Below are 26,540 nucleotides of genomic sequence, written 5' to 3'. Positions count from 1 at the left end.
TTTATTGTCCAGACAGATGCTTCAGAGGTAGGGGTTGGGGCAGTGCTATCACAACTCAATTCAGAGGACCAGGATCAACCTGTTGCTTTCATTAGTAGAAGGTTGACCCCTAGAGAAAAGTGTTGGTCTGCTATGGAGACGGAGGCCTTTGCTGGGTTCTGGGCCCTGACGTAGCTGAGACAATACTTATTTGGGACTAACTTTATAGTTCAGACAGACCACATACCTCTCTTATGGTTAAAATAAATAAAAAGGAGAAAACCTTAAATTGTTGAGGTGGTCCATTTCCCTACAGGGGATGGACTTTACAGTGGAACATACACCTGGGAGTAACCAATCCAATGCAGATGCACTCTCCAGATATTTCCACTTAGACAATGAAGACACATCTGGGCAAGATATGCCTTATTCTCCCTCGTCTTGGGGGAGCGGGGGGAATTGTGTAGAAAAATACCCCATAGAGGTGTGACTAGCATGGATTCCCCATATTTTTCTTACCCAGAATCCCCTGCACCTCAAATTTAGCTAAAAATAAAATTTCCTCACATTTCTGTGTGGGATCAATGTGCAGGGACAAAGTACCTGCCACCCAGCATTCCCGTTGGTCTCCCGATAAAAATTATACCTCACTTGTGTGGGTGGGCCAAGTGCCTGTGACAAGGAAGGGTCAAAAACATGTCGAAATTGAGGGGGAACCAAAGCAGGTCCAAAAAGGTATTGTTTTTTCATATGTTTTTAGGCTTAGTCTGCTTTGAGCACCCACACAAGCAGGGCAGAGTTTTTATCAGTACAGATGGGGCAATGCTGGGTGTTAGGAATTTTGTGGATTCATGCGGATTCCGGATGTTTCCATCACAGAAATGTAAGGAAAATGCATTCTTTCAGGCAAAGTTGTGTGTAAGAAAATTGTGTGGGGTGCAAGTGAAGCACACCACCCCAGGCTCCCCCAGATGTTTAGTTTTCAGAAGTGTCTGGATCTTGTAGGTTTTTCCAGGTGGAAGGGTGCCCTAGTACAGAAAGTTCAGCCGTTCGTGGGACGATATTGGGAGCTAGCTAAGCTCTCTTGGCCCATATGTAAATTTAAAACCCAAAAGAGTCAAATGTCCTCTTGCTTGCCATTGAGATGAGATGCTTTAGTCCACTGTTGCCCCCTTCAGTTGGTGTGGGGGGAATAACCATGCCCATGGTGGTGGCCTCCTCCCCACCCCTTCGTTGACTTAAAAAAATGGTTCCCTTGTAGCTAGTGGGCTTTCTCCTGATGAAGTGCGTGGATCCAGCAACACGGGTGGTGGACTGAAGTTGTCTGACGGTCCTAAGGTCCAGCTGTCCAACTTTGGTGGAGGTAAGAGCTTCCCTCACCACGAAAAGCAGTACCCCCAGCACCCGTGTGATTTACAGTTGCCAAGGCATGTGTGCAACCTTCCACGAAGTTCTTCATGCACAGCACTGCGCTGGCCTCCAGCACTCCTTCCTGCAATGCACAGCTTCCTGAGTGGGTCTCCAGTGGCGTGGGATCCTTTTGTGTTGTGCTGCGTGGGCCTCCATTTGCACCTTCTTTGCATGCTGTGGGACTACTGTGCATGCTGCCTGGTCTTCTGAGGGCTCTATGAGTTGCTGAGAGCCCCCTTTGTCGCCTCCTCCAGGGTAGAGGCCACTAGGTGGTCCCCTCTGGGCTCTTCTGGTCCTGGGCAGTGCCATTTTCCGCTAACTGCAAGCTTTGCGTGTGCCAAGGCTTGTTGGCGGAATCAAGTGACACATACCAGACTGCAATCATCCGTCCGGCGCGGGACATCATCCACTCCAACCAGGAACCCGCATCCATCTTCTTGGGTGCAGTACTGACTGTTCTTCTTTACCGGTGGTTCTTCTTTTGCACCTTCATTCGGGTAAGCAGGGGCTCCTGTTCTCCCTGGACTCTTTCAGTGCTTCTTTTGATTTCCACTATTTTAGTAGATGGTGCCCTCCTTGCATAATCCAATCTACACCGGTTCAGGGACCCCTAGGTCCCTGCTCTAGTGCGAAACTGGACAAAGGAAATGGGAGTGACCACTCCAGGGGGGGTGGTGCCCAGAGCTCCTCCAGAGTGTCCCTGGGTTATGCCTCTTGATTTCCAAGGTGGTGGGGCACTCTAGGAGCATCTGAGTGGCCAGTGGCAGCAGGTGACATCAGAGCCCTCCCCTGATAGGTGCTTACCTGTGTAGCTGACCAATCCCCCTTTCAGGGCTATTTAGGGTCTCTCCTCTGGGTGTTTCCTCAGATTCGGATTGCAAGACTCCAGCAGGAATCCTCTGCATCCTTTACTTTACCTTCTACCAACAAAACTGCATCTGGACCCTCCAGGACCTCTCCAACCTGAACAAAGAAGCAAAGGTGACTTCTGCAACATTGTATCTTCAGCTCCTGCCAGCTACTGCAACTGTTTCCAGGTTGTGCATCTTCTGAGGACTGCCTGTCTTCAGCCTGCACCAGAAGAACGAAGGAATCTTCCTTGAAGTGAAGGAGTCACTTTCCTGCTTCAGCAGGCACCCCTTTACAGCGACGACCAGTGGTGTGGGTCCCCTCTCCTGACGAAGTGCATGGATCCAGCAAAACAGGGGGTGGACTGAAGTTGTCCCAATGGTCCTAAGGTCCTGCTGTCCAACCTTGGTAGAGGTAAGAGCTTGCCTCCCCACGCAAGACAGTACCCCCGTACACCGCATGATTTGCAGTTGCCAAGGCTTGTGTGCGACCTTCCATGAAGTTCTTCATACACAGCACAGCGCCGGCCCCCAGCACTCCTTCCTGCAATGCACAGCTTCCCGGGTGTTTGTCCAGCGGCGTGGGATCCTTTTGTGTCATGCTGTGTGGGCCTCCATCTGCTCCTTCTTTGTTCCCGTGCTGTGGGGCTCCTGCGTGCGCTGCCTGGTCTTCTGACAGCTCTGAGTTGCTGAGAGACCCCTCTATCTCCCCGTCCTGGGTGGAGGCCACCAGGTCCCCCCTGGTCCCGGGCAGCACCATTGTCCTCTAACCGCAAGATTTGCGTGTGCCAAGGCTTGTTGACAGAATCAAGCGACGCAAACCAGACTGGTGTGGGACATCATCTGCACCAACCAGGAACTGCATTCGTCTTCTTGGGCGCAGTACTGACTGTTCTTATTCACCAATGGTTCTTCTTTTGCACCTTCATCTGGGTTAGCAGGGGCTCCTGTTCTCCCTGGACTCTACTTTGTCCCCTTCTTCCACAGGTCTTCAGGTCCAGGAATCCATTGTTGGTGTCTTGCAGTCTCTTCTGGTTCTTGGATTATCTTGTATCACGACTTGTTGTGTGTTCTAGGAAATGTACTGTGATTTACTCCTGTTTTCCTGGGCTCTGGGGTGGTTTCTAGTACTTACCTTTGATGTTTTCTTACACCCCCAGCACCCCTCTACACACCACACTTGCCTAGGTGGGATAACGACTATTCCACTATTTTAATATATGGTTTGTGTTCCCCCTAGGCCCATTGCAACCTATTGTGATTTTCACTATTTGCACTGTTTTCTAACTGTTTTTACAGCTATTACTGCATTCTAGTGTATAGTCTGTGTATATTACTTACCTCCTAAGGGTGTATAGTCTCTATGGTATTTTTGGCATTTGTGTCACTAAAAATAAAGTACCTTTATTTTTGTAACACTGAGTATTTTCTTTCATGTGTGTGAGTACTGTGTGACTAAAGTGATATTGCATGAGCTTTGCATGTCTCATAGCTAGGCCGTGGCTGCTCATCCACATTACCTCTAGAGAGCCTGGCTTCTAGACACTGACTACATTTCACTAATAAGGGATAACTGGACCTGGTATAAGGTGTAAGTACCTTAGATACCCACTACAAACCAGGCCAACCTACTACAGACTGTTGCCCCTATATGCCTTCCAGGGGGTCAGAAAGACTTGCCACTCTTTAGGAGGGGGGTGGGAGCATTACATTGCCCATTTAGGTCAGCCCCCACCCCTAGATGTATTTAAGAAATAAATCCCTGGCTCCTAGTGGGCTTTTTGCCCCCTGGGGGGGGGAGGTTATTAGGGGCTACTGCCCTCATATGCTCCCCAGGTGTCAGAAAGACTGAATATGCCCAAATTATTAAGAGAGAGCAAAAGCCCTTGCCCAAGTGGCCACTCTCCCCTACCTGGTGTCTAGTGCGTGGATCCCTGCTTTGGGATTGCCCTCCTGCAGTGATCCTCAAGCAGGGATCCACTAGGGAGGGATACCATTGGAAAGGGGAGATCTCCACGTTCAAATGATACCTCTCCTGTCTGTCTCGGAGCCTGAGGGGCTGAGATAAACCCCTGAGCACCAAGGGAGTGAAAGTGAAATGAGACGATTTCCTCTTTTCACTTTTGGTTTCAGTGAAATGCTTGTCATTTTACTGAAACAAAAGAATTCAAGAGATGGGGAATCCGGGAGCCATCTGATGCACATGAGCACTGTAGCATTGAACAGCTCCTGACCGTCTGACCCATAACACCAGTTAAAACGTTTAAAAAAGGAAATAAAAATATGCATCCACTCTCTTCTACAAAGAACTACAGAGTAATCGAGGAGGACTAGCTGTATTAGAATGCCTGGTTGGGCACTGTGGAGTGGTTGGGCGAAGGCCTAACTAGGCACCAACCCCTGCAGGCAACCCTTCTGCCCTGCACGACAAACGACAAAAGCTGAGCACAGTGGGGAGTTGCCTGAATATGATCATAAAACCAAGGAAATGAACTGAAAATAAAACAAATGCTAATCTGCCATTATAGTTAGGCATGCATGCAGAAATCACTTTAACTTATGTTAAGCAAAATCTCAGAATTTCACTCAAAAATAAAAGTTAATGTGGCCTTGTGTTTAGGTATTGAAAAACCCATTACTTACTGAAATTGAAAGAAAAAAAGTAAAGTGAAAGTGATGCTATAGTTGGATGACAAAGTCACACACAAAGTAACGTTAAAAACAGAAAAAACACTGAAATTTGCCAGTTATAGTTCAATGATCTAACTATAACTTGCACACTGCCATGCACTGATTATGACCTCTCAAATCAGTTATGACATACTAAATTACATCATTGATGACATCACATCAAAATTAAGGGGAACTACAGCATTAGTGCCATAATAGTGTTTGGGATCAGACCTCTGTTCTTCTTCATCTTACATATAGTATTTAGTTGTGTATGAATTAAAGTGCTTTTATTTTCACAAAGTAAGAAAGTGACTGGACATTCTTTTATTAAATGGTATTGTTTTTTGCTGTTTTCCGAAGCGTCTAACTCTCTTTACCTCCTCAAGTAAGTCTTGGAGTGCTTCACCACCCTGAGAGAGTCAAGCAATAAAGGGGAATACTTAGTAATCCAGCTTGGGGAGCATTAGTACTGTGTGTCCCTGAAAACAGTCGTAAATGAATGGAAATGTAACCATTAGAGCACAATGCATTTTGGTTGCCATGGGACCACAGGTACCAAGGCTCACAAATTGTATCTTTTTTGTATAAACGTACAGCATTGTTTAAACATTATAGTTATTATTTGTGAAACATCTGCTGCCATAGCTAGATCTTTGCCTTACATCACTTCCAAGATTGGCTTTGACCTCCTGAAAGTCAGAACCTAAAGAGGAGTTACTTGGCAATGTAGTGAACTTGCACAAATCTCTGGTTCCTGCTTGCAAACATGGGGCAGTAACTGTTCAAAGGATTGTCTAAACCGCCGGGGTCACACAAGCCCTGGCGAACTGTCCTGACATAGAATCTGCTTGTTTTTGCTCAAGAGGATCCTTGAATGGTCCACGAAATTCATGCTCAAGCCATTTTATCTGGATAGCCTCTGGCTGTGTAAATTCATTGTTTTTAGATTCAATATTTTAGATTTAGATTTTAGAAGTTGATACATTTTATCTTTATGAGCATTCTTAATGTCAGGAGTAGAGCAGACCCTCCTATGTGTAAGATGGACACCCTTGTTGCAAGTAAAGCTATATGGTAGTGGAGCTACAAAGCTTGCAAGTATGGATTTCCTCATTAACTTTCAAGACCATATGGGCCCCATCTTCAGGTGACATCAATAGGCTGTGTGCATTGTCCAAAAGAATGTACTGTGTAGGTATAATCACCCTATACTCTCCGATCTTATAGAAGGCATGATCAACTGGAACATATAGATTGAGTGTGAAACAGAACGATGTAGAAGAGTGTGGATTTTATGTTTGCAAACCTTTCTTTCTGTGATCCACCCAACCAGTCTCAGGTCAAAGATAGAACATCTGTTGTCCTTAATTGCATACTTTGGGGGTTATAATCAAGTGGAGTTTACAGCTACTTTCTGGCCGGCTCACTCAGGGCTAAACATACAAGCCTTCTCCTGTGGCTTTATTCATGTCTTTACAACCCCCTCTAAATCGTATGAGATGAGAGTGGGTTAAAGTTCCCTGCCTCTTGTCACACCTCCAAATGCACCTCAGTTCTCACCTCCACTATGACCAGTATTCCTGCACTCCCCCCACAAAAAGCTCTAGTGAAGCACCTCATGCTCCACATGCAGAATGCCTGGTATTCTAGCAGTGATCCACAAACAACTCTAACAGTTCAACACATTTGTGGCCCACAGAGTCATCACGGTTTCAGAACTCTGACTGAAGTCTGATCTACAGCACCCTTAATTACTCCACTAATGAGATTCGCATAGTTTTTCCAGTGGCCCTCAATTGTCCCTAGCAGCACTCCTACAGGCAGCAGACAGTGGTGGTCTTACAAGTGGGTGTTTGAGCCTAAGCTCTTCTTCTCTCCCCAGGATGTCAAGCTTCCAAGACATTGTGGGCCATCTCCGGAGCAGCTTCAACTCGGGCAAGACTCGACCCATGGAGTACCGGATGTCCCAGCTCCAAGCCCTCTTGAAACTCCTTGAAGAGAACAATGCAGCCATTAATGAGGCTCTGGTCCAGGATTTACACAAGGTGAGGATTGGTCTGTGCACAAAGGGGGGAGGTGCACAGCACAGCCTTTAATGAGGGGCTGGCCCAGGACTTACACATGGTGAGGAGAAGTCACAAGAGGGGGAGGTGCACAAGTTGGTTGTTAATGAGGCTCTGTACAGAATCACACAATATGCGGAGGGATCTGAGCATGGGGGGTAGGTGCACCGAGTGGGCAATAATGAGGTGGCGGTACTGGAACTACACAAAGAGGATGGCTTAGGTACAAGATGGAGGAGGGATGTCCACAAGGCCACCATTAATTAGGGTCAGGCACAGTACTTACAAGGTGAGGATGGGTCTGGGTACAAGGGAGGGGTACAATAGGCGTCATTAATGAGGCTCTAGCTTACACAGCATGAGGAGGTGTCTAAGCACCAAAGGTGTGGTCCCCAAGGTGGCGCTGTATGAGACTCCCCGTTTAATATTAATCAGTCTCCCCTACTGAAGGACTTGTTGACCTGTAAGGCAGGATGCTAAATATTAAAAAGAATGGGAGATTGCTTGTCTTTTTGACATGCCCCGGCAGTGAAAACTTGAAATTGATGTCTTCATCGTAGCAAGGCTGGTGTCCCCAATGGCTAACACAGATTGGCATCAACCATTGTGCTAAGTGCTAGCTTCCATTTTGTTGCATTAAATCTGACTTATTGCTGAAGTCAGATATAAAGTAACTTTTAAAGCAAAGGTGAATTTAGAAAGTCACCACTTTGTTGCCTAGACCTCTGGGAGCCCGTCCTGACAGTCAACAGCAGTTATCACATGCGACAACAGGCTGCCTCCCTTCTAGAAAGTGTGAAGTGCTCCCAGGAACATAGAACAAAGACAAAACATATATGGGTACAAGTTTGATGTCCTCCAGCAGAATGGCTCCTGGTCAGTTACCACAGATGGCCAGCTTCAAAAAGGCTATTGTTGCAGTGAAACGAATGTTAGTCACACCTCGGCAGGCCCCCTCCTTTGTGCAGGCAGACAGGCTGGCATCTCCTCCAGAGGAGGAAAACACATTGCAAAGCCAGTTTTCCTGGAGGAGTGGCTCATTATGCTATGTACACCCCAGGGGTGTGCCCACCAGCTCCTCACAGGAAAGAAAGCTTGTGCTATCTTGGATTTGGTAGAACAGGGTATCCTGGGATTGTTTTCTTTCTAAACCCCAAGAAAGTGATGTAAATTGGGACGGCTTGCCTCATTGGAACTACTGCCCCGTTGCCTAGTGAGCCCTCTCCTCCCACAAACACAAAGATGGCATAAAAGTGGCACTTCATACACGGTCCACAGAGCAATGCTGGACTGGAGAGAAGACAGGACAGTCTTGCTTGTTACATTGCATGAAAGACTGGACTGCACCTGCTGCACCTGAAGGATCCACGAAGATGACTGTGCCTTCTGTACAGTTTTGACAAATAGCTCAACTTTTGCCAGGACCGAAGAAGTGACTCGAAGGGCAACTTGGCTACCCTCCTTTTAAGCTTCAGGACCACCAAAAGCTAAGGAAACCTGCACTCTTCTAGAGCCCAGCCGCCCAGGAACACCTGACTGACACACTGGATGCTGAAGTGTCTGCTGGGAGCCTGTGTCCTGACCTTCCTGAGGTGTCCCCAAGTCTGTGGGACTCATAGTCAAAGCTGAAGTGGACCTGGTAGCAAAAGAGTTGCTTACCCTCAAGAAATCACTAAGACTGCTGTATCCAGGAGACTAGTTGACCAGTGGTAACTGGACCTGTACTGGACTCCACTGCAGCATTGTGGCAGACCAAGTCTTGAGGCAGGAGCCGATCCCTGATGCTTGCTTATACCAGGTTAACCACAAGAATATGAACCCGTCTTTTCAGCTTCCGCAGCATATTTATCATCCTCAGCATCCTGTAACTCCAGCATCAGGATGACTTCTTTGCTGGACCACTTCTAATGAGAATGGTGCATTAAAGACCCTGGGACTTCTGAAACCGACAGGTAACTGTCTCTCTTGACTTAAGTGGTCCCTGTTATTGGCTTCAAACAATCTGTGGCTTGTTGCAGAGAATATTGTTAGTCGTTTCGTCATGTTGGCTCAGAACCCGCTAAGTCAATAACAACAATTCGGTGTACTTAAAAGAATTTACTTCCCTTTGAAAATGGTTATCCTGAGTTATCCTCAGTAGATTTGTGTTGTTTCAGTGTCCACTTAAAGATGAAAATATCCTCTGTTTCTATAAATTGGGGTCCAATTTTTATTTCAATGTTTCTTATTTATAAACAGTTGTAATACTTCTAAATGCTTTAAACTTGTTCCTTCACTGTGCCACAGCTACCCAGGACTGAGCTAAGTTTTTTTCTTTTTTAAAGAAACCTAACTAGACCTGATAAAGATTATGTTATTATTACTAGTGAGGTCTCACAACCACACCATCTAATAATCCACTTTCCTACAAAAGGTATGAGAGTGTAGGGATACTTAAAACTAGACCACAGGATGTGGAACTGGTCGGAGAGATCCACATTGTTTCTCCAGCAAAGGTCATGGGGCAGGAGCTTAGCCCATTTGAGTTTCCAGGGGGACAAGTACCAATAATTCAGAATTTTGAAAATCAGGAGTTTCAGAAATTTTCTGTTGTGATCCAAGAGCACAGATGCACATGTGTCCGGCTCATAAGCTTTTCCTTGGAGCTGTTGCCAATGCAATCTAGGGGCAGTAAGGCTTGAGAGAGAATGAAGGATTCTGATGAAGACCCCATAAAGGCCCGTTACAACTCCCAGATAATGGTTCAGGGTCCGAGGTAACTTAGAAGAGGACAGTTCCACCAGGGTGGGCCACTGGCGGCACCAACACCGAACGCCATAGGACTCAGGGCACCATAAAGTTTGATAAATGTAAATGCTTGGAACAGGAACCATACCCACCACCAGCCCTCCTGCAAGCTTAAAAAAAACCTAAGCAAAAAGAACATATGAACAAGACTTATTTGCATATGGCTGGGTCCAAACTGGGGTAGCGCGGTGAGCAAAATAACAATGGATTAAACCCAGATCTTTGTGACTGGGGATGAATGTTTGCATTCTGTCCATCATCTCCTTTTTACTTTTAGAAAGATGGCCTTTACTTGCCTAAGCCAATTGGTGCCTGCATACAGTCTCTGGTCATATGACTTGGTGCAGTTGGGCTTTGTGTATTCCTCCTAGACAGCCACACACAATGGGAGCTTAGGCGTGACTTGATGGGCTATCCAGGGCAGGACGGGATGGAGGAGGTGGACACAACCTCTCTTACACCTCAATAGGCTGTGTCCTGTCCACACATAAAGGGCCTAATGGCCCTGTTTTGTCATTACAGCCAGCTTGTGGCCAGGGCAGGGAGGCACGGAATTCCTTGCACTTCAAAGCCATTGTCTACAAAATTCTCCCACCTTTAAAAACCGGGGCATCAAGGTATAAGTACTGGACATCAGACACCACAACTTCAGCATACTTCTGGACCTGTGGATACTCTGCATGGAACAAGGGATGCTGTGCTGCTGGACTGCCACTCACTAGATTAAACTCTGCTGGACTCTTGCTTTGCTGTGCTGACCTGCACCCTGCCGCCCTCTTGCCTGGGTGAGAAGGACTGGAACTCCATCTCTTGAATCCAGAGGGACTCCAAAGGCTAGTTGCCTGTCCTCCTGATCTGAAGTCTGAGGGACATAACAGACTTCCAACAACCCTACTTCTGTACCTAGATTCTGCAGTCTAGGAGTCCACCCCGCCAAGTGGTGCCAAACCAGTCCTGGAACTTTGGAAGTGGGCCTAAGGTGCTTGCCAGTGGAACCAACGCATCCCAGAGCAGAACCAATGCATCTTCACGGCTGAGTGGTGAATCCCCAAGCAGGACCGATGCATCGCTGCTGTGGCATGGATTAGACCCGTCACAAAAGACTTGCATCACTGCCCTATCCCACATCTTAGGTCTGATGCAGCCCCTTCATAATCAGCACAACACTTCCCTGGAGCAGATCCTCACATCTCTTGTTGATGGCTGCTGCAACGATGATGCCGAACCTTCGCATCACAGCTTCACTGCTCTTCTGAATCGATGCATCCCAGATACTGGCCTTCACATCGCAAGCCCCGTTGATAGGATCCTTGATGTTGACGCAACAGGAACCCCCAACGCAGCCTCACCACATCTCGGAACCAACACATCGCCTTTCTGCAGAACACATCTTCAACGCGGATCCAGCTCTTTGTGCTTTTTGGCGCTATTTTTACTTAAAACTTTAAATTAAATATCTCCAGTTCCCCTGATTGGATTTTTGTTGTGGACTGGTTTTATTTATTAGAAACTGCTCTATTTTTCTAACTTGTGGGCTCCTTTTGTGGTGTGTCTTCACTGTTATTTGAAAAGTTGCACAATACTTTAAACATTGCCTCCAAGTTAAGCCTGACTGCTTTGTGCCAAGCTACAAGTGGGTTGAGCACAGGTTAATGTGGGGTTTTCTTGTGTTTTATCCTGACAAGGATTGTGGTTGCTGCTTGACCAGGGCTCACACCCCAGTAAACCAGCAACCCAGTTTCTTGCAGAGGACTTCCCCATTCACTTTAAAACAGGGAGGGCAATTTGACCACAACATCTCTTGGGCTTCAGAGAGTGCTGCCTCCCACCTGGATAACCCAGAGGGCTCTATTTAGCCTGCCCGTTGGGTGGTTGTTACCCGGTAGTGAGGAGAAAGGGCCCACAGTAAAGGCCTTACGGTCTGTTCCCTGTGCATCCTCCTCCAGGCTTCTGATGTGGTTGTTGCCCCCTTGATATCCTTCAGCCTCAATGTAGAGGCTTGTGTTTGGAGGCAAAATCTAATTTTATTTCATCTGTCATTTCAGTTTTGAGTGTGTGTATGGATACCACAAGTTCTTCTTTAGATAGCACCATTGGAGTTGTGTTTTCACCACAGATGGGGAAGCAGCTGTCCAGCTCCTTGGCATAATTCTCTTTGGCATAATTACTCGCATTTACCTCAAAATTAGTCGTAATTGTATGTATAATTGTGGGAGAAGCGTAGTCCAGCATTTAGCACTCTTTCCTTAGGGCAAAGTGCACCATCACCTCCAAAATGGGCCAGGGGATGCTTTTTGGGTTAAAAAAATGCACTAAATGCTACAGGACATTAACAGAGGTAGCCGGTAGGCAATTGCTCTCTCTTAGTTTGTTGCAGGTTTTTTGCCCCAAACTGCTCTTAATTACTCAAGCTGGAGTAACTGGTTAAATTTAGTAATTTGGCATCTCAAGAATAATGCGTAATTACTGAAATAACTTCAATTACCCCGGCATAACAAAAATTTAGCCCAAACCTACTTGTGAGGAGTTGTGTTGCTGAGACATACGTTTTTGTGTTTCCTTCTTAGGAGGCATGAAGGACATTGTCAGGGCTGGTGGATTATGGTTCACCCGGCAACAGTGTATGAATACTAAGGCTTAGGGCCCAGCACTGTCATGAGATCTGTATATGTGTATATTAAGGTAAGTGCCGTGAGGGCTACCCTCTAAGAAATTACATGTTGGCAGAGATCACAGTTAGTGGAGCAAGTGACTTGCTGCACCCTAGTTAGAAAGCCTGAGGGGGAGAACGGCAGAATGCCCAGTCATAGAGAGACAGATAACCTGCAGGTGCCAGGGCAAGGCACTGAAGGCATTTCAGGAGTCATGATCAGTTTGGGTTTAGATGACGGTTGTTTTTACTTTTCCAGATGTATTATTAATTTCAGGAGTAGGTACACCACCTCCCTGTTATTCTCCGTTGCAGGTCCCTTCTTACCATCACACCTGTAGCCAACAGTGTAGGAAAGTGCACCTTTTGGCATTGTCACCCCCCACACACATTTTGCCTGTTATCTGATGTTGACTTGAGCGAGTGTGTGCTGGGATCCTGCTAACCAGGCCCCACCATCTGTGATGTTTCCCTAAACGGTACAATTTCCTCCACAATTGGCACACATCTGGCACACAGCTAATTCCCTTGTATAAGGTACCAATGGTATCAAGAGCCGTGTGGCCAGAGACGGTCTCTAAGGGCTTCTGCATGTATTATGCCACCCTAACGGACCCCTCACCAAACACATGCACACTGCCATTGCAGATTGTGTGTGTTGGTGTAGAGAAAAAGGTAAAGTCGACTTGGCAACCCTGCACGGGTGCCATACCTACAAAACACTGTCTGTGGCATAGGTAAGCCACCCCTCTAGCAGGCCTAAGGCAGGGAGCACTACACCTCAGGTGAGGGCATAGCTCTATGAGCAATGTGCCCCTACAGTGGCTAAGTCAATGCTCAGACTTTGTGAGTGCAATGAAGCCATATTGAGAACATGGGCCCGGAGTTTGTCACAACAAAATCCACAGCTCCATGATGGTTTTACTGAATGCTAAGAACTTTGGTATCAAACTTCTCAGCTCAATAAACCCACACTGATGCCAGTGTTGGATTTATTGAAAAATGCACACAGAGGGGATCTTAAGCCCCTTGAAATTTGACCAACTTTCTAGTGTGTGGCTGACCGGTCACTGCCAGTCTGCCACCATCAGACAAGTTTCTGACCCCATGAGGTGAGAGCCTTTGTGCTCTCTGGAGTCAGAGACAAAGCCTGCTCTGGGTGGAAGTGCTTCACACCTCCCTCTCACAGGAACAGCAACACTTGGCAGTGAGCTCAAAGGCTTCTGCTGATCCAGGGCACTCCAGCCAGTGGAGAAGCCCACCTCCCAGACCAAGCCCCACTTTTTTGGCGGCCAGTCCAGTGGGAAAATTAGTAAACAAGAGAAGGAGTGTCCACCCCAGCTGGGACCACCCCTAGGGTTCCCTGTGCTGAGGTGAACCCCTCTCAGAATCCTTCCTCTTGCTTTGGAGGATAATAGCCAATAGGGTTAGGAATGTGCCCCCCTCCTCAAAGGGAGCAGGCACAGGAAAAGTGTAGCCTCCCTCAGGATCAGAAGCCATTGGCTTCTGCCCTTCTCGACCTCTGTCACTACCCTAAATCTAGTATTTAAGGGCACCCCTGAACCTTGCTATATACACTACCACACATGGTACCCCGACACTTGCCAATTTACCGGAAGTGTTAAAACAAATACAAAATGAGCATGGGGTTGCACAAGCCCTGGATTTGGGAACGAAATTAATGCGTAACTTTGGCACGGTATCTTCAATAATATTCAGTAACATTAAAGGGGAAGCGGTAGCACTGGCAATACGCCAGCGTCTCTGGGAAACTCCACACCAGGAACAAGAGAGACAACTACCGAAAATAATTTCCGATACCTATACTAGTATAGGGCGGGATAGTTTGGGAGCCAAACCAAAGAAATTGGAGTTACAAAGTCCCGCCCATAAGGAGGCTACAAAGCAGGCACAAGAGTGCTCTAAGAAGCGCTGGGACAAACAAAAAGATTTCAAAGAAAGAAGATATAAGAGAGCTGATTCTCCACACCCGGAGAACTCCGAAAGGAGATATAATCTCAGAAATAGGGAGAACATTAAAACTCCAGACAGATATACTGATTCACGTCCCTCTCGTTCCTTTCAGGACGCACCGGATAGATGTAGCTAGAGAGGGGGCCGTCAAGATCGACGTCCTGAATACGTGAAAGAAAAGAAATACTCGCCGTAGTCTACCATTAAAAAGGAAGAAAAGATTCCTCAGCAAAAGCCACAGTTTAAAAAGAAGAAGGGGGCAGCACTGACAGCTAAGAATGCCAGTATACTTGAGAACACTGTTGAGGAACAAGACGTGGGTAGTGACTCTGTTAGACAGAGCGGCAGAGGTCACGATATGTTGCCAGAGTCTGAAAGATCATCTTGATGCGACAGCAACTAGCAATTTCATCGCAGTTGAAACAGCGGACGGCCGCGTTCTCAGTCCTGATAGGGTATATGATTTAAAAATTCAGATAGAGGGAGACGTGGAGCGCACTATAAGTGTGATGTTTTGGGATGAACTTACTAGTGATATCCTATTGGCCGAAAGAGATTGGCCACCTGAACACATCCGCAAGCTCCCGCATGGGGAAGATGTCATTTTGCCTTCCTTCTCCGATCTTGTTCCGGAAGCAGACAAAGAAGCATATGCTTCTGAATGGGCTATAGTGCAGGCACCTGCGTTATATCGCAATCATGTAGGTTGGGACAAGTAGTCTCCTTGTCATGTTACTCCCTACACCCCAACCGCAGCCACAATATCCTGTTAAACATGAAGCAAAACCTCCAGTGAGGGAGATCCTCACCCAGCTTGAGTACCAGGGAGTGATTGAGCCCTGTACATCTGCAATGAATAATCCGCTATTCCCTGTTGCAAACCCAGACCATTCATATAGAATAGTCGTTGATTATAGACATTTAAATAGTCCTACACGTACATATGCTATACAAAATTCACACAGCACAGCACTAATAAACAACATAGTGCATAAAAAATATAGAACAACATTAGACATTTCTAATGGATTCTTCTGCCAGAATTTAGCACATGAAAGTCGGGACCTGAGTGCTCTCAGAAACGCATTTGTCGTTTACCTCAAAGCTATAAAAATAGCCCAGGGCTATTTTCAGCCTGTGTAACATCAATATTACACGATATTGATTCAGAGGCGTTATCCTATGTGGATGACATATATCTCACAGACGACGTCCTTGACATTCATCTTGCGAGGGTCGATCGGATCATTTTGGGATTTGCAGACCTCGGTTACAAATTCAATTTCAAGAAAAGCAAGATCGCCTTTCTCAGTGTATTATTCCTGGGATATGAGCTATCAAACGAGGGGAAGAGCCTGGCCCGCACTTTCTAGAAAAATGCTCAACTGCACCCTCCTAACACACTTAAGAAACTACAGTCATTACTAGGTTTCTTTAATTTTGGCAGGACATACATTCCAGATTATGCACAACGGATCAAGCACCTTTATGACTTGGTTCAGCCCAATTTTTCTAGCAGACACTGGACAATTGAACACTCACGCATTTTCAGGGACATGCAACAGGACATGCTAGAAGCTAAACACTTGCACACACATGACAATAAAACAAACTTGGTCATCAGAATAATTGCTGGTGCCATTGGATTTACTTATGTCACCTTTAATGAGGATGACACGGTACCCATAGCATATAAATCACATTTATACTCCAATGCTGAACAGCGTTTTGCACCTACAGAAAAAATTCTGACGGCAGTTCAGATGGCCATCATAAAAGAGAGACCACTTGCCCAGGGGAAACATATTATTGTTGTCTCCCCGGTTCCGGCCTTAGAGGCTGTCACCAAAGCAAGCGTTCCTAACGCTAAAGCATTACATCCATGTTGGATTCAATGGGCAACGTCTCTGACCGCCACTGATGTCGATTATATTTTTTATCCAAAACTTCAGACACAAGAGTTTCTCCAGTACGAACAAGAGTACCCCGCTCCTCTAAATATCTTGCCATTAGACAACGACCATACTGTCATATACACTGATGGCTCAGCACAACCGGCTGTAGGTACTAAACATCAATATTCAGCAGCTTGCGCAGCCGTGAGCGGAGTGATGGATGATGGAGTTTTCCACCCTCACAATACCTACACGCAGACCTTAGGGGACTGCACAGCCCAGTTGGCTGAGCTTAAAGCTCTTATTCTAGCGCTCAAACATATTGAGCCAGGGTGCCAGACTTTAATAGTCAGTGACTCTTGTTACTGCGTCCAGTCATACAATGACTATCTCAATCATTGGAAACTGAACGGGTTTAGAGATTCTAAAGGGAACACCATTAAACACAAGATATTGTGGGGGAGGGTGGCTGATCTTAAGGATAAGCTGCCGTGTGTCCATGTAGTCCATACATTAGGACACCAACGTGTAGGAGTACACGTTACTGGCAATACGTTGGCTGATGAAGCGGCCAAAGCAGCAGTAGCTACGGCTTCTGTGGCTGCAGTGACTCGTTCACAGACAAGATTGGATAATGAAATATTGACTGCCGTTAAAGCTTCGGCTGCAGGCAAGCCCCTTCCGAAAGGATACCCTACAAACTATACTTACTATATCAGTGCACAGAATGTTGCTTACACAACAATTCCTGGGGTTGGTGATCGAGTGATCCCCAATGATGATCAGAGATTAGACTTCATTAAAGCAGCGCATGAGGGTGTCGCTTCTGTGCATGCTGGTATACAGGCCACGATAACACTTCTACAGAAATGCTTCTGCTGGCCTGGTCTATGCAGATGAACGAAGCAGTATGTCCTTTGCTGTGACATTTGGCAGCAGATCAAGGGCTCTAATATCAAACGCCCACCGCAGACATCCCTCTTAGTGTCCAACAGGCCACTACAGTGTGTGTACCTGGACCATTGTGGTCCCTTACAGCCTTATGGTGCACACAAATACATTTTAGTCGCTGTAGATTCTTGTTCTAGATTCCTATGGGTATGGCCACAGCGGTCGGCTGACGCCCGGACTGTTATAAAAGACTTTCCTGATCTTTATCAGTACATATGCAGTTGTGGCATTCCATTCGGACCAGGGCCCTGCATTTGCCTCTAAGGCATTCAGGGACACCATGGTGACAATGGGTGTTGAACTACATTACTCCTCACCATACCATCCCGAGGGAAATTCGGTCGTGGAGAGGCGGAATCGTGATCTAAAGCAGTCCTTAACAGCTCGAGTATTAGGTTCAGGCCGCAGTTGGTTACATCACCTACATGGGGTCCAGAGAGCACTGAATAATCTGCCAAGATGGTCCTTGGGGGGACGCACTCCATATGAGGTTCTCTTTGGGATACCTATGTATGTCCCAGATCTTGATGCCCCTGGTATGGTGGCAGCAGAAACACCATTTGACATAAATGAACGTCTCACTGTTTTACAGGAGCTTCAGCAATTTCGTGATGATAAATCATCTGCAAGTGCTGCCACCTTAGGAATAAGGGATTTAGCTAGAACTTCGCCTGGCTGTATTCCTAAAGTTGGGGATCTGGTTTGTGAGAAGATCGCAGTGAAGAAGGAATTTGGTCCATCATACAGAGCACCTGTACCGGTCTTGGGAATAAAAGGCACCAGGACTGTCATCTTACGACCACTGTCTGGTTCTAAAACGAACAGATTCATCTCCATTGATGACATCAAACTACACCATGTGGCCAATCCTTCACAGTAGACCAAGAGGTCCCTTGGGTGGTTCCCGATCCCCTCTCACTACCCAACAGGACATACATCTAAATAGTAGGATGAACATCACTACTACAGACTATGCAACAATGTCAACTGCTGTTCCAGACACCTCCTTGACCATGGGGAGGGCGGAAAATGAACTCTTGCTGGTTCCAGTCACTTCTTCAGTGACCACCTCGGTTCAGGATCTAGCTGTTTTTTACACAAACACATCACAGACTAATGACACTGTCTACCAAGAGCCCCCACGTGAAGTGGACCAAAGTACGGATGGTGCACCGGCTCCCGTGTTTGCAGAGGCTGCCTCTGGCTATTTCATTGACATTGATGATTTTTCTCCAGATTCATCCACTACTGTGATTGACAATGTTTCAAAAAGTAGTAAGCTGTATCAATGGCTTAAAAAGAACTATTTGAAATACCCATGGGACTACTTATGGTTCTGTCTGACATTTTTTGCATTATTTTTATGGATTGGTTTTGTGACTGTTTTCTTTTTGCTTATAAATGGTCACTATATTCCTGATCGCTCCTCAGTGGAGCTTGTTGACGAGGTTTTAACACCACACCATTCTTCACATAAGGTCCGAAGAGATTTGTCCCCTGTGAATATTACAGCAATACCGATTTCTGATGGGATTGTGTGGGACAAAGTTCCATTCGATATATACGGGCCTACTGAAATTATTCAAATACCATACGTGTTCAAAATTTCAATGACTGATGTAATTACACCCGATGTTGTCTCTGATGATTGGGATGTCCAAACAGTTGATTCCATGCTAACTGAAATGAAGGACTATTCCGCTTTTGAAAGTGATGATGTATATGAGCATACAATGAATTATGGGGAAATGTTCTGCTATAACAATTGGGGACATTACTCCCTACACCGTGCCACTAGATACAGGCCAGTATTAAACTACACAGTGTGGGAACACTGTTCTACACCAACGGTGGGGAGCCCAAGGTACTATAGTGATAAATCTACATACTTTTCTGGGCATGACACAAGACAAGCAGAGTCGTATTATTTTAAAATACCTCCGGCACAAATTAGGAAAATTTTGCTAACTGATACAAAACTGATTATTATTGTTTCCCGGCTCGCAATTGAAGGTTACGAATACTGGAAGAGCACTATTGATTTGAAAAGTGTATGGGGAACGCAAGATTGGCAGATACAGGGTAGGGAGGCTTTATTTCGAGCATGCCTGATTCCTGTGCAAATGATTTTCTTAAATGACACTATTCAACAGACATCCTGTCTGGGGTTAGCAAAAATTAAAGACTTGAACACGCCCAGTATCCCCACTCCGGCAAGGTTTAAAGATTGGCAATACTTCCTTAATATCACAGAGGACAGGCTAGATGCCATGGTAAAGGCTGGTACCTATAATTCTTCACTTTCCAGTCCCGGCGGGTGGTTAATATGGCCCACTGACACTAATGAGTGCCAGACGTGTTTTTTTAACTCTTCAGGGGGTTTCTCAATTAACAGGCCAGACCCTCGCTTTGTATTGGGTCAACATACGGGTATAGTTACAACATACAGTGTGGGTAAGCTGTGCCAGCAATGGGTACAGACTAACACGTTAGCCGCAGTTAAGAAACACCTGAATACTCTTTCTGAAGATATAGACTTACAGGATTTTTTGCTGGGTCCTAGGAAATAGCGTTCGAAAAGGTTTATATATGCTATGTACAATGAAATTTGGAAACTTTCACAGATTGAGGCTACTGCGCGTTTAAGGCAATTGGACAAAGAAAATTTAGAAAAGGCATTAGCTGTTGTCGACAACAGCATGAATACACTGTCCAACAGGATTTATTCACTATCAAATATAGTGTTGTCTGCTATTGATATCACTCAGACAGACTTGTCCCGGTTATATCATGGGCAAACACAGCTGCGTTCCATCATACAGCTGGGTTGGACTTTACAGACACTGAAAAATGGGCGCATTCCATGGAAGTATATTAATGGGAGTGAATTCTTCACTGCTTTTAATTTTTCAAAGGAACAACAGACAATGGCTAAGAGGGAGGCTAGTTTCACCATGCTTCGCGTAGAAAAGTTAGATAAGTTGCCCTTCACGGTAGCAGAGAGTCCTTCAACTATCTGGCTCTTACATGGCATAATTAATTTACCGATTTCGACCTTTTGTTTTTCGAGCTGCCTGAAACATCTTGCAGTGGGAAGGTACGAGCAACTAGGAGATAGCTATATTAAGGAAGAGTGGGAGTTGCCCTTTGACTACAAATGTCTGAACGGCGAAACAGAGGTCTTTCTTAGCGGAAGCGAATGTGAGACTGCTGTTCGTCATTCTATGATATGTAAGCAAGTGTCTCTTCACGGTCTTTGCAATGCGGGGGTCGCAAATTTGGCCTGTTTGTTGAAGGGTATTCCCGTCCCTTTGATTTACCCGGTATTTCATGTACTTTCCAATGGAAGTTATTTGGTACTGAACGATCAAAGCTGTTGCGGCATGCGACCAGGAATTGCCTACTCAATCTCGGTCTCAAAGGTCGTTACGTGTTGTGGACATGTTTTGTTTCCCCCCACACGAGAGATAAAAGTATCTGACATGTGGCCTCACATAGATACTATTAATGTGAACTATGACAAGCTGAGCAGGCTAAAGGCGCTATTGTTTCAAAAACAGGTCGCCTTAACATCTGCAAAAGAGACGTATGCTCTCCAGATTGGGAGATCAGCAGCCAAGATACAATCCCTATTAAATACCAAATCCCCAAGTACTTTGGAGAACTGGTATCCAGAATATTCAATGCTTCGAGCACCACTGGGATTGTTCATTTCTTCAAGGCTGTAGGGTCTGGAGATAGCTGCACCAGGTTTTTCCATTATTTTACAGGGCTTCTGCCAATAAGTTACCCGCACACCCAGGCTCCTAGAGTCAGGCTTCATCAGTAGTGTTTAGGACCACCCCTCCTTCTCAGCTGCTCACCAAGAACTGTCTCATCTGCAGTCTGGATGTAATCCTTCTTGCAAGCTGAATCTGTTTGGGGAGTAGTCTCCTTCCAGCTTTGGATGTGATCTTAAGTTCCTGACTTGAAGTGAACTGATTATCATCTGATAAGGTGCGACCCCGCCAGTTACCCCCTCCCCAATGACTCCCAGGGTTTCCATTAAAGATAATTGGAGATACGTTGGGTCCATGGCGGGCACCACAGAACAGAGTGATTGAATTGAATGTGAAGTTTCTCATTTGGACAAACTGGAATCTATTGCTCTAACAAAATGGAAACCAGTGAAGCTTGGTCCCAAAGAAGCCCATTCTTGAGGAGAGGGTGTTGGGTAGGGTTAATTGACTCCCTATTCCATGGCTGCAGAGCAATCCAGCAATATAACGATATATGAACTTTGTTGTAATGAATGCGCCATCACAAAGTCTAAGCTCAACTGAACTCAGGGTAGCAGTTTGAGAGCTTGTGACGCATGGTACCATCTATAATGAAACAGGCAGTGTGTTATATCCATTGCACCATAGTGATGTTACTAGTGAACAACAAACCAGTGTTAGGTCTGTAATGTAACACAAATCCATGAATGGTCAGTAATGTGGCTCAAACCAGTATGATATCTCTAGTATGTCATACTGGATTGAGGCGTGTAAATACATTGTCATGGAATGGTGATGTTCCGAAACACAATTCTTGTTTAAGGAATTTCTCAGAATCCTCTTTCTTGTTTATGATATAGCGTTTCTAACAATTTACTATGGGGACAGTGCCATACGGATTGGCCTCATGCTAACTTTAGAGCTAATGTAAAGTACATATGTAGGTGTTATAACTGTTTGTTATTAGCCTCTATGATTTTATTATAATAGTAGGCAGATTTAGAAAGAGTTAACTTGGATTCATATTCTTTCAAGCCATCTTTAAATTTAATTTCACTCGCTTCATAGTTTTTGTGCCAATATCATTCCAACTGGTGCAAGTCAGGTTTGGCCTCCTGCAAGAACCAGTGGACTGGCTTGGCATGGTTAGTTACTTGCTGCTTTACCAAAGCAGCATGTAAGTCACTTGCTTTCCTTAACACTGAGAGAATTCCTTTTCCGCTTAAATTACAGTCTCACTCAAGGCAGGTATAGTTTCCTGAAGAGTTGACATCATAGCCTCAGAACTAATGTCATTGTCCTCTTCTCCCCATATATGCTTTCTGTCTTTTTTTTCAACATGCTCGCCTTTATCTGTTTTTTCCTTATTTACTCTTCACCGACAAAGCATTTCGCTTTCACTTTACTTCTTTTGCTGTTTCTTCCCATTCAGTTCCCACTCTCCCTATTGTCATTACTATTAGCCTTTACAACCCTCACCTCATCCAGTTTCTTCCCTTTGTCTTTTTTGTCCCATCCATTGACCCAACACCCACTAATTTTGTCTTATTCTTTCCCCTTTGTTCATGGGCTGTGCCGTCTTAGCCTGCATTCGAGGCAGAAGTGTCTGAGACCTGTTTAATAAACAATGAAATCATTGTGGCCCTCAACAACCTGAACACCTGGATGACAGATGAATATGTGACGAAGAACTGGGTATGTCTTTGATGCACATGTGATATTGAAACAGAAAGGTGTCTTTAACTCTAAGCCACAATGTGACAGCCGGGAGTGCTTTAACTCTGGCATTACTGACAGTACAGAAATTGCGCACAAAAATGTGAGCTTGAAACATAAAATCCCCCCTAGCTATATCCTTTCTCCATCATGGGATATTGATGAATATCAGTAATTATAATGGAATATTTCTACCTAGGCGCAAGGCCCCGGTACAGTTGTTTTTAAAGAAAGGTATCTATTTTCAAAGTAATTGTAAACAACATGCTCAAAGGACTTCTTTATCAACTCCAGTAGAATTAAACACTGTTTTTCATAAGCAAAAGACAGAGTGCATAGAGCTAGATTGGTGTGAAGCTGAACTAAAAAAGGCATTTGGTACAGTAACTTTAAGACAACAGTCTGCTGTTGAGTCCCAAAATGAAACTCATTCTCAATTATCTCTCAGGTCACTTTTTTGTTTAGTGGAACAAGAATCCCTGAATAGTAGAGCTTTTTGCTTTCATCCTCGTGCATTACAGAAACATTTTTTGAAGTAGTATTTTGCTTTACTCAACACTATTAGGCATTCACTGCCTTTTAAAAAGTGTTGGGGGGTTCATGTTTCTGCTCTTTTCGCATAGCTGATATTCTTTCAGCTCTTTTTGACAAATTGGGCTTTCTAAGTTGGGACAGTGTCAAGGAGAGGCGATCTTACTCCTTGTGTGCTTGTCTTAGTGCCATTCAGAGGCAGAGGAATTGACTTAGTAATAGAGAGAAAAATCAGACTTAAGCAGTATATGGTCAGCTCTTAGAAAACACAAGCCATGACTCCTACTCTTTCTTTGAGCAGTAGCTATAAACACAGAAAACATGCAAAGCAGTGCCTTTTGTTGTTTTTTACAGTTTTATATAGCACAAACTCGACCACAAGGTATTGGCAAGCTTTACATGAGCACCAGCTACGTTACACAAGGTCACATTCATCATTTGTTTTTAGGCACCATGGGATTTAAGGGGTTTGCCCAGAATCACAGGATGTTTACCTGGCGCCGAGATGTGAACCTCATTTCTCAGTTCCAAAGTCAACAGCTCTGGCCGTAACTCCAATTCCTCTACTTATTATCTTTTCTTGAGTAATGGCTCGAAACTTAAGCAAAATGACTTCTCCTCTTTCCTTTAGCAGCGGCTGCAAACTTGCAGTAAGGACAAAGCAGTGACTTCTCTTTCCTTCATCGCGACTGTAATTCTGCAGTGAAGACAAAGCAATGATTACACTCTACTTGAGAACCAGCTGTAAACTTGCAGTAAAGATAAAGCAATGACTTCTCCTCTTTCCTTCAGCAGTGACTGTAAACTTGCAGCAAAGACAAATCAAGGATTCCTCTTTACTTGATCAGCAGCTGTACACTTGCAGTACAGATAAAGCAATGAGTTTGCCTCTTTCTTTGAGCAGTTGCTAAAAACTCAGAAAACACGCAAAGCATTAGCTTTTTTATTTTGCAATTTTATATGGTGCAAACTTGACCACAAGGTACTGGAGAACTTTACATGAGCACCAGCCACATTATACAAAACCACATTCATCATTTATTTAGGCACCATGAGATTAAGGGGTTTGCCCAGAATCACAGGATGTTTAGCTGATGCCGATATTTAAAACTCATTCGCTAGTTCCAAAATCCGCAGCTCTGGCTGGAACGCCAAATCCTCTGCTTATTCTCTTGAGTAGTGGCTCTAAGCTAAAGCAAAATGACTTCTTCTCTTTCCACTAGCAGCAGCAGCAAGCGTGCAGTAAAGACAAAGCAGTGACTTCTCTTTCCTTCAGAGTGTCTGCAAACTCGCAGTAAAGACAAAGCAATGAATCGTCTTTACTTGAGCAGCAATTGTAAACCTGGAGTAAAGATAAAACAATTACTTCTCCTCTTTCCTTCTGCAGCAGCTGTAAACTTGCAATAAGGACAAAGCAATGATTCCTCTTTGCTTGAGCAACAGCTGTAAGCTTGAAGTAAAGACAAAGCAGTGACTTCTCTTTCCTTCATAGCGCCTGTAAACGTGCAGTAAAGACAAAGCAATGATTCCTCTTTACTTGAACAGCAGCTGTAAACCTGCAGTAAATATAGAGCAATGACTTCTACTCTTTACTTCTGCAGCAGTTGTAGACGTGCAGTAAGGACAAAGCAATGATTCTTCTTTACTTGAACAGCAGCTGTAAACTTGCAGTAAATATAGAGCAATGACTTTGCATCTTTCTTTCCGCAGCAGCTGTAAACTTGCAGTAAATATAGAGCATTGATTCCTCTTTACTTGAGCTGCAGCTGTAAACTTGCAGTAAAGACAAAGCAATGATTTTTCTTTACTTCACCAGCAGCTGTAACCCTGGAGTAAAGATAAAGCAATGACTTCTCCTCTTTCTTTCTTCAGCAGCTCTAAACTTGCAGTAAGGACTAAGCAGTGATTCCTCTTCATTTGAGTAGCAGTGTAAACTTGCAGTAAAGGCAAAGCAAGGACTTGTCTTTCTTTCAGCAGCAGCTGTAAACCTGCAGTAAGGACAAAGCAATGATTCCTCTTTACTTTAGCAGAAGCTGTAAACTTGCAGTAAGATAAATCAATGATTTCTTCTCTTTCCTTCTGCAGGAGCTGTAAACTTGCAGTAAGGACAAATCAATGATTCCTCTTTTTTTTAGAGAAGCAGCTGTAAACTTGCAGTGAAGGCAAAGCAATGACTTCTCTTTCCTTCTGCAGCAGCTGTAAACCTACACTAAGGACAAAGCAATGATTCCTCTTTACTTGAGCATCAGCTGTAAACTTGCAGTAAAGATAAAACAATGAGTTCTCCCTTTTCCTTCTGCTGGAGCTGTAAACTTGCAGTAACAACAAAGCAATGATTCCTCTTCACTTGAGCAGCAGCTGTAAACCTGCAGTAAAGACAAAGCAAGGACTTGTCTTTCCTTCAGCAGCAGCTGTAAACTTGCAGTAAAGATAAAGCAATTAATTTTCTCGTTCCTTCAGCAGGAGCTGTAAATGTGTAGGGATGACAAAGCAATGACTTCCTTTTTTTTCTTAAGCAGCACCTGTAAATTTGCAATCAAGAGAGAAATTATTTGCATGAACTGCAGCTGTGAACTTGCAATAAAGACAAAACAATGTGTCCATGAGCACTCATCATTCTAAGCCTATTGCATATGTACCACTGTACAATGACTTCTACTCTTTACTTCTTCAGCAGTTGTAGACGTGCAGTAAGGACAAAGCAATGACTCTTCTTTATTTGAACAGCAGCTGTAAACTTGCAATAAATATAGAGCAATTACTTTGCATCTTTCTTTCTGCAGCAGCTGTAAACCTGCAGTAAATATAGAGCATTGAGTCCTCTTTACTTGAGCAGCAGCTGTAAACTTGCAGTAAAGACAAAGCAATGATTCCTCTTTACTTGACCAGCAGCTCTAACCCTGGAGTAAAGGTAAAGCAATGACTTCTCCTCTTTCCTTCTTCAGCAGCTCTAAACTTGCAGTAAGGCAGAGCAATGATTCCTCTTTCCTTGAGCAGCAGCTGTTAACTTGCAGTAAAGATAAAGCAATTATTTCTCCTTTTTCCCTCTGCAGCATCTGTAAACTTGCAGAAATGACAAAGCAGTGATTCCTCTTCATTTGAGTAGCAGCTGTAAACTTTCAGTAAAGGTAAAGCAAGGACTTGTCTTTCTTTCAGCAGCAGCTGTAAACCTGCAGTAAGGACAAAGCAATGATTCCTCTTTACTTGAGCAGAAGATGTAAACTTGCAGTAAAGATAAAGCAATGATTTCTTCTCTTTCCTTCTGCAGGAACTGTAAACTTGCAGTAAGGACAAATCAATGATTC

General features: G+C 44.7%; 1 protein-coding gene across 1 annotated transcript in view; it reads left to right on the top strand.

Moving 5' to 3' along the window:
• Positions 1-26,540, top strand: part of LOC138293661 (aldehyde dehydrogenase family 3 member B1-like) — a 346,834-nt gene that overhangs the window by 128,702 nt on the left and 191,592 nt on the right. The window contains exons 2-3 of the mRNA XM_069232958.1: positions 6,793-6,955; positions 22,573-22,683. Of these exons, the coding sequence (XP_069089059.1) occupies positions 6,794-6,955; positions 22,573-22,683 (273 nt within the window). The 5' untranslated portion in view covers position 6,793. The remainder of the gene's footprint in view (positions 1-6,792; positions 6,956-22,572; positions 22,684-26,540) is intronic.

This window comes from Pleurodeles waltl, chromosome 4_2 (assembly GCF_031143425.1).
Source record: "Pleurodeles waltl isolate 20211129_DDA chromosome 4_2, aPleWal1.hap1.20221129, whole genome shotgun sequence".
In the NCBI taxonomy this organism is placed as follows: domain Eukaryota; kingdom Metazoa; phylum Chordata; class Amphibia; order Caudata; family Salamandridae; genus Pleurodeles; species Pleurodeles waltl.
This window is presented reverse-complemented; position numbering and strand designations above follow the sequence as displayed.